General features: G+C 48.6%; 1 protein-coding gene across 1 annotated transcript; it reads right to left on the bottom strand.

The window, feature by feature from the left end:
• Positions 1-991: 991 nt before the first annotated feature.
• LOC135827242 (uncharacterized) lies at positions 992-6,550 on the bottom strand. Its single transcript, XM_065339771.1, has 3 exons — positions 6,335-6,550; positions 2,505-5,204; positions 992-1,546 (listed from the first exon to the last, which is right to left on the bottom strand). The coding sequence occupies exons 1-3, from the start codon at positions 6,548-6,550 to the stop codon at positions 992-994; spliced, it is 3,471 nt and encodes a 1,156-aa protein (XP_065195843.1).
• Positions 6,551-8,429: the final 1,879 nt, after the last annotated feature.

Here is an 8,429-nt window from a genome sequence, read left to right as displayed (position 1 = left end):
ATTGTCTAGCGGAAAGGTACCGTCAGCCTACAAACTAGCATCGGTGTGTCCAGTGTTTAAGAAAGGCGACCCCTACAACAGTTCCAACTATCGCCCAGTCTCGCTACTGCCCATTATCTCCAAAGTCTTGGAATCACTAGTGTCGTGACTCGCGACATCATAAAGATCCCGACTCAACGGACATGAAAGACATTTACGTTTCTTGATTTGGAAAGTTTGTTTCTTTCTTTCTTTCTCAAACAAGATTCAATTTCAACGGAAAAGGGCAGCTGCATCCACAGGCAGCTGCGCACAAAGAACATGCATAAAAATGGCGACCACGACCTTCATTTACGTGGCATGGTAACAAAAGAAACTAGTGCAGCGACAAAACAGAAATGGAGAAGAAGTGAACAGCAAGGAGAGCGAATCGCTAAAATGCACTAGCCTACTGTCTGTACAGTCATGGAGTTATTGAACACGCAGTCACGTGGTCACGTACACATAAACGTCATACCAATACGTCATCATGGTCATGCATAACAAAGGGAAAGGAAAGGAAAGTCACGCGTGAGCAAAACAAATCAAGAGCGCGAAAATACTCACGGGACGAAAACATAACGAAGAATTTGTTTGTGAACAAAATGCAAAGAATAGAGAAACGAAGGATTGCTTCGAAGCTACTTCGAAGTAGAATGAAATCAATCACTAGAAAGGACGATGAGGAACTAGACTTCGGCTAACCCAAGCGTGGAATCGTCCACAACGTAAGCAAGCAAGAGAGTACAAAATCATCGTCATGTAGTGCAAATATAAATTGGTTATTCCGAATTCATGTACATGTATTTCATCGCGACGTTCGCGACACTCCCCACAACAGAGAAGAAGAGCGATTGCAATTGCAGTAGTGGAGACAAAGTGAAAATGAGTGTGTGGTGATTGCTTAGTGTTCAACAAGAGAGTGTACTGTGTATAAATACATTCATGCAGACTATTTACAGAGTTCACAGAGTTATACTGCACCTAGACTTATTAGGTTCTTCAGGTTAGCACGGGAACCAGCGGCTGCACGGCGTGTTGGTCGAGCTGGTTGTTGCTGTGTAGGTTGTGCAGGCTGTACAGGTTGTGCAGGTTGTGCGAGCGGCGGGTCATCGTGCGCTGCATCGTGATTCTCCGCTTGCACAATTGGGTACAACAGACATAGTGGACGTTGGATCTGCCGCTTGGATGGCAGAACAACTGTTGCAGATCTGATTTCACCATCATTACTGTTGTGCAGTTTGTCAATTCGTCCAATTAACCAAGAGCCGCGTGGCATATTTTCTTCCTTGACTAGGACAACAGTACCCACAGCAGGTGGATCATGTGCTTGCAGTCTTCCATGCGGAAGTGCAGTCTGACCACGTTCACGTAGCGTGGGTAGATACGAATACTGCCATTCTGACCAAAAGGTCTGTAGTAGGCGTTGACCATCCGTCCAGGCAGTTAGCAATGTGTTAGCCAAAGACGTGTCAGGCTCAAACGTTGGGTCATTACCAAAGTCTCCCTCCATACCAGGAGTGCCCAACTTCGGGTTTAGAGACAAGAAATGGCTGGGAGTAAGAACATTACCAAAATCCAATTCGTTTCCAACGTAGACCAGTGGACGTGCATTAATTATCGCCTCCGCCTCCATTAGAAACAAATTGAGCATATCACGGTTTGGAATTGAAGTGCCCACTGTCTTTCGTAGGACCCTTTTCACTGATTGTACTAAGCGCTCGTATGTGCCGCCCATCCATGGAGACAGCTGTACTATCAATTTCCATTGTATTCCATTTGTAGCACAGTACGAAGTAAAGTCATCGGTGTGGTTCACGTCATTCCAAACTTCACCAATGACGTTCGAGGCAGTGTGAAATTGTTTTGCATTATCTGACAAAACTTCAATCGGCGTACCTCTACGGGCAATAAATCTACGAAAGCCCAGTAGAAATGAGGCTGTTGTCATGTCTTCCATTAGCTCGAGGTGGATTGCGCGAGTAGTCAAACATGTGAACAGGCAAACCCATACCTTGCATTTGTCGCTTTCCTTGGTCATTGTCATTGGGCCGAAGTAATCGATACCAGTGTTTGAATGGTATGCACCTGTTAACACGCTTGCTCGGCAGTGGAGCAAAATCCGGCATTGGGTATGGTTTCGCTTCCCATTTCTTGCAGTGGTAGCAGCTGTGCAATATTGTCTGCACGGTGGCCCGCCCACGAGTTATCCAGAAACGCTTACGCACCTCCATGAGCGTCTGGCTAGTACCGGAGTGCCGAACGCGAGCGTGGCACAGTTGCACGATTAGCCTCGTGGCAGGATGTTTCCGTGGCAGCAGTATTGGACCAGATTCTGGAAACCTAGCATTCTTCATGCGCCCTGCGCACCGAATTAGGCCGTTGGTATCGATAAGTAGACCGAGTTTGGTAACGAGTTCCATTTTTTGTTTTTTCTGAATTGCATTTTTAATTTCACCAAATTCTTGACCTTGGATAACTCGTACACATTCCATTTCAGCTTCCTTGATATTGGTTGTGGTTAGTTGTGTTTGTTGTTTGCATTTGCCTTGCAGCTTCTGTATTGCCAGTTTCACGTAAGCCATTACGCGTACCGCTTTCGACCAAGAGGAATACCTTTCGATAGAGATGAAGGGACTCTCCCCAGAGCAAGAGTTGATTGCGACAGATACCTCAGTGGGTGGTTCTGAGACTATTGCTGCAGCTGTGGCAAGTGAAGGGGATGGTAGTTCACCGAGTGAGCTGGTATCACCGCGTAGCCATTCAGGACCTTCCCACCAGAGTTTGCTGTCGTGCAATGCAGCAGCTGTTGCACCACGTGAGGGTAGGTCAGCAGGATTGCAATCCGTATTGACGTACTTGAATGCAATTGTCGGATTCGACCGGATTTCCATTAGTCGCCGCTGGACAAACACAGATTGCTGGTTCGTGCCATTGATCCAGTGTAGAACACAAGTTGAATCGGACCACAGAACAGTGCGGTGGAGATCAAATGGCAGTGTGTTCTGCAGGAATTTGATCAGCCGAGCACCGATGGGCGCTGCCATTAACTCCAAACGAGGAATTGTCATTTGTTTGAGTGGAGCTACCTTCGTCTTGCTGACGAGCAGGACTGTGGCCACAGCTGTGGCGCTTTCCTCACGGAGATAGGCAACCGTACCGTACGATTTTTCGGATGCGTCGCAGAACACATGAAGTTCGCGGCGAGTGACAGATGCTGGGTCAAGACCAGTGAAGCGGTGTAGCTTGAACGTGTCGGCTTTGTCCAGGTCTTGGGCAATAGCCTGCCAATCATCTGCAATGCTGTTGGGAACCGGATCATCCCAGTCGAGCTTTGCTTTCCAGATGTCCTGGATCAGAAGTTTGGCTCGAACAAACAAAGGTGACAGGTAGCCAACGGGATCGTAAAAGCGAGCAGCAGCGGAGATGATGCTGCGCTTGGTGTTGGCGTGTTTGTGAGCCACATTAGGAGAAATGACATTGAGAGTGTCCTCTTTCGTATCCCAAGCCAGGCCGAGGCATTTCACATTGTTGGATGTGGCCTTGTCGAAGTCTGGCAGGGTGTGGTTAAATTCATCACTTTTAGATGACCATTCCTGGAGATTCATAGCGGCGGCGTTGAATAGGCTCTTTGCAGAATCATAGAGAGTACTGGCTTCGTCAGCCGTGTTGCGCCCAGTTATCACATTGTCCACATAGGTGGAGTCGCGGATTTCAGAACCGAGCGTGCTGTTGCTGTTGCCGAGATGGTGATGAATGGTGGCAGACAGCAAGAACGGGCTGGAAATAACACCAAACGGAATTCGACAGAAACGATATGTCACCAGGTTTGCTGGTGAGACTGGTTGAGAAATGTCCTTGAGCCACAGAAAACGGGTGTAGTCCCGGTCTGGTTCGTCGAGGCCCACTTGGAGGAATGCCTTCTCAATATCGCTGGTGATCCCAACAGGGAACAGGCGAAAACGGACCAGTATGCCACCGAGGTCGGGAAGCAAGCTGGGGCCGCTGTGAAGGCAGTCATTGAGGCTGTTTCCATCCTTGTTGGTTTTTGCTGACGCATCGTATACGATGCGGAGTTTGGTTGTTGTGCTGGCCTGACGCTGGACGCACTGGTGTGGCAAATAGTGGACCGGCCCAGTGGGCACGGCATTCGGGACTTCCTCGATGATACCACTTGCATGTTGGTCTCTGATTGTCTGGTCGTAGTGCCGTAGGATGTCTGGCTGTGTAAAAAGCCGCTTGATTAGGGAGACGAGTCGACCTCTGGCCAGCTCATAGTTCACTTGCGGAGCTTTTTCCTTCCACGGCCAGTTGACTGTGTAGCGACCGTTTTCTTTGCGTATTGTGGCGTTGAAGTGTTCTCTCACCATGTCGTTGTCTGTTGTTTCAGGGTTGTCATTAATGCCCAGACTCTCAAGGCTCCACAGATCTTCGAGTGCAGGTAAGGTGTCATCCGCTATGGAATCCGCCGACAGATGCATGATGGTGTCTGGGGGCGTATCACCAGGCACTTTGCCAGACGGAATAAACCCTAACTTGGACTCGACCAGCACTAGGTCAGCGGTAACGGATATGACCTGAGGGCCAATGAGGTGATGGTAATGATCACCTCCAATTAGTACGTCGACAACCACGCTCTCTGTTGCAAGGGGCGTGGGTTCAGCAAGATTTACAGACTGCAGAACCGGATATTTGGTGTAATCGAGTGGAAAGCGTTGGATGGGACATGTGATGTTGTCAACTACGTTGGCTATGACCGTAACGGTGGAGCCATCATCACACCCGACAGAGAGTTGCACACGTGGCAGACAGACAACCTTGCGGGTACTGTCGCCAAAGCCAGCCATGGCGATGGTGTCTGAACCCTTGGCAGCAAGTTGAAGTGCCTGTTGTGCTTCCTGTGTAATAAAAGACCGTGACGACCCAGTGTCAAACATGAGCCGCGCGGGCTGGGTAATTGTGGCGCCGCCAATTGTGGCTACTGCTGTTTGCAGGATGACTGCATCCTGTTGTTGGCTGGGAGAGCTAGGAGCTGTGACACATGTTGTGTTGGCTTTGATTGGTGGTTTCGATTGTTGTTGTTGTTGGTGGCCAGTTCCGAGTTGGAAGGGCAGAGACTGCGGTGGTGTGTCTTCTTGTGGCAATGTGCACAAGCCCAGGGGTTTGGACAAGCCGGAGCCATATGGCTGTCCCGGAAACAAATGAAGCACCGACCCTAGATTTGCTGGCGTCTGGTCTCTAAAGTTCTGTACCGGGCACATTCATCTGTGTAATGGGCTTCCTTGCAAAAGAAGCATTTTGCGCGTTGTGGTTTCTTGACCGAAACTGCCAACGTCTGGACTGGCCGCATGTCGCCAGGGCTGGCATTCGTGGATCGCGGTGCAGTCATGCTGGGCTGTGCAGAACCGACTGATGTTGGTCGAGCTGCTGCTTCCTTTGCCATGATATAGTCATGTAAATGTTTGCGGAGGCGGTCGGCGGACCACTTCTCCTCACCTTTAGCTAATTCCAGTTGAAACATGGCAGGACTCGGCAGCTTTGACGTGATCAGAGACACAAAAATCCCTTGGTCACAGTCTTCGCCAATAGCACCGAGCGCCCGGATGTGTTTTTCAACTGTGTCGTACAACTGGCGCAGTGATGTGGCCGTGTCATAGGCCGGTGGCAGATCGACCAGGGCTGAATAATGGGCATTCAGCACCATTTGCTGCCTGCCGAACCGTTCTTTGAGTAATTCGACAGCAATTGGGTAGTGGTCGTTGTCGAGGAAGATCCCATCAAGGACGTTGCGTGCCGTGCCCGACAAACATGTTTTGAGATACGCCAGTTTCTCCGCGTGGGATAAAGCCGGGTTGTCGTGTACCGTGGATTGAAATACATCCCAGAATTCGGAAAATTTGAGGACGTCACCCCTGAAATTTGGTAATTCCAGTTTTGGTAATCGTACATGATGGGGATGCGTGGACTGTGATTCGGAACGCCCAGGTGCATTGTTGGTGAGTGTATGGATGGCATCCAATAGAGATTGTGTTGTTTTGTTTTGCACATTGACAAGGTTTTGAATACCATGCGGATCCTCCGCTGGCAATGGGGCTTGGACCATCGCCATTTGTTTATTGTGTCTGATTGCCACTTGTTTTAATTTTCTGATTTTTGAGACCGCTGATTCTACCAAGACTGTCATTCCATTAATTTCCAGCTTCATTGATTCAACTTGGGCACGTTGTCCCTTGGTGGATACGGGCATTTGAGCAACACCATTCGAAAATTGATTCAATTTGATTTCTAATCGTTCGACAATGCTTTCAAAGCTTACCAAGAAGTCTTCAACGTCATTCGGGGGCACGTGCCCGGCAATAAACCGGTCAGCATCGCGCTCCTCCTGTTGCAGATCTCGCACCAGGCATTGAATTGAGCTGCTTACAGAAGTCAGTTGCACCGGTAGGGTGACCGTATCCATTTTCGACGTATCACTGTTGGAGCCTGACTCTGCTTGTCCGGACCCTGACGTTCCTCCTTCCGTCGAGGCCATGGTTGATTAAACGGGGTTTCGGCACCAAATTTTCATGTCGTGACTCGCGACATCATAAAGATCCCGACTCAACGGACATGAAAGACATTTACGTTTCTTGATTTGGAAAGTTTGTTTCTTTCTTTCTTTCTCAAACAAGATTCAATTTCAACGGAAAAGGGCAGCTGCATCCACAGGCAGCTGCGCACAAAGAACATGCATAAAAATGGCGACCACGACCTTCATTTACGTGGCATGGTAACAAAAGGAACTAGTGCAGCGACAAAACAGAAATGGAGAAGAAGTGAACAGCAAGGAGAGCGAATCGCTAAAATGCACTAGCCTACTTTCTGTACAGTCATGGAGTTAGTGAACACGCAGTCACGTGGTCACGTACACATAAACGTCATACCAATACGTCATCATGGTCATGCATAACAAAGGGAAAGAAAAGGAACTTCACGCGTGAGCAAAACAAATCAAGAGCGCGAAAATACTCACGGGACGAAAACATAACGAAGAATTTGTTTGTGAACAAAATGCAAAGAATAGAGAAACGAAGGATTGCTTCAAAGCTACTTCGAAGTAGAATGAAATCAATCACTAGAAAGGACGATGAGGAACTAGACTTCGGCTAACCCAAGCGTGGAATCGTCCACAGCGTAAGCAAGCAAGAGAGTACAAAATCATCGTCATGTAGTGCAAATATAAATTGGTTATTCCGAATTCATGTACATGTATTTTATCGCGACGTTCGCGACAACTAGTGCTCCAGCTGCTTCACGACCATCTGGACATCACACCTGGAGCAATTCCAAATGAACAGTTTGCATACAGGCGGAACCACAGTACTGAGGACCTTTTAACACTTGCCATCAATAACTGGCAGAGAAGCATGGATACCGGAGACTATACGGCCGTACTGCTGCTCGATATGAGCAAAGCCTTTGACCGCGTCCACCACCAAACGCTAATAGATGATCTTCACAATCTGAAGATCCGTGGAAATGCTCTTGAGTGGTTCAAGTCGTATCTGTCTCAACGACAGCAACGCGTAGAAGTGAACGTAACCACAAGTGACTGTAGAACCTGCACTAGGGGCGTTCCCCAGGTTCCGTCCTAGGCCCTACCCTCTTCAGCATCTACACTCGACTTGTCCCCACTCTGCCATTGCGTTCCCAATGCCTTCTTTATGCAGACGACACCACCCTGTATGCCTCTGGAAAGCGTCCACGAATTTTCATGTCTTACTTAGAAGACGATTTTTCATTGGTGAAGCAGCACCTCACAGATCGCGGCCTGCTCCTGACCTCCAGCAAGAGCCAAGTACTACTGATCCACAGCAGACGCTCACATCCTCCACCTAACCTGAGCATTGTCTGTGGTTCGACTGTTATTGCCCCGTCTGACGAAGTTAAGTATCTAGGACTGACTCTCGATTCAACTTTAAGTTTCAGTGCCCACGTTAACTCTCTCAGGGAAGACATCGGAAAGAAACTAGGTGCTTTTCGACGTGGAAGGAGGAACCTTGCTGTCCAGGCCAGAAGGCAGTTCTACTTGTCAGTAGTCCAGAGCAAGCTCGAGTACGCCAACACTGCCTACGTCCACTGCCTCGCTGACAATGTGAGAGATCAGCTGCTATGCATAAGTAAGAGAGCACTTAGATGCATATTTGAGCATGACACATTCACGCGGACATCATACTTGCTTGAGCGATACCACATAATTAGCTTAGACAAAAGATATCATATTACGTCCATATTCTTCGTGTTCCGTTGCATCCACAATATCTGCAGTTCACTCCTCTCTGACATGTTCTCCCTTCGCCGTGACTGCGCTCACACAGGTAGAGTAACCCGCGGGCAAGCCAATTATTCCCTTTCCTTATCCTTTGTGCAAG

Source organism: Sycon ciliatum, chromosome 11 (genome assembly GCF_964019385.1).
Source record: "Sycon ciliatum chromosome 11, ocSycCili1.1, whole genome shotgun sequence".
NCBI lineage: Eukaryota > Metazoa > Porifera > Calcarea > Leucosolenida > Sycettidae > Sycon > Sycon ciliatum.
This window is presented reverse-complemented; position numbering and strand designations above follow the sequence as displayed.

Coding starts and splice junctions, on each gene's coding strand:
- LOC135827242 (XM_065339771.1), bottom strand. CDS start 6,550: ATGGCCTCGACGGAAGGAGGAACGTCAGGGTCCGGACAAGCAGAGTCA. Junction 5,205..6,334: donor ATGACGTTGAAGACTTCTTG/GTAAGCTTTGAA, acceptor TTTCCGGGACAG/CCATATGGCTCCGGCTTGTC. Junction 1,547..2,504: donor AGGAAGCTGAAATGGAATGT/GTACGAGTTATC, acceptor CTAAACCCGAAG/TTGGGCACTCCTGGTATGGA.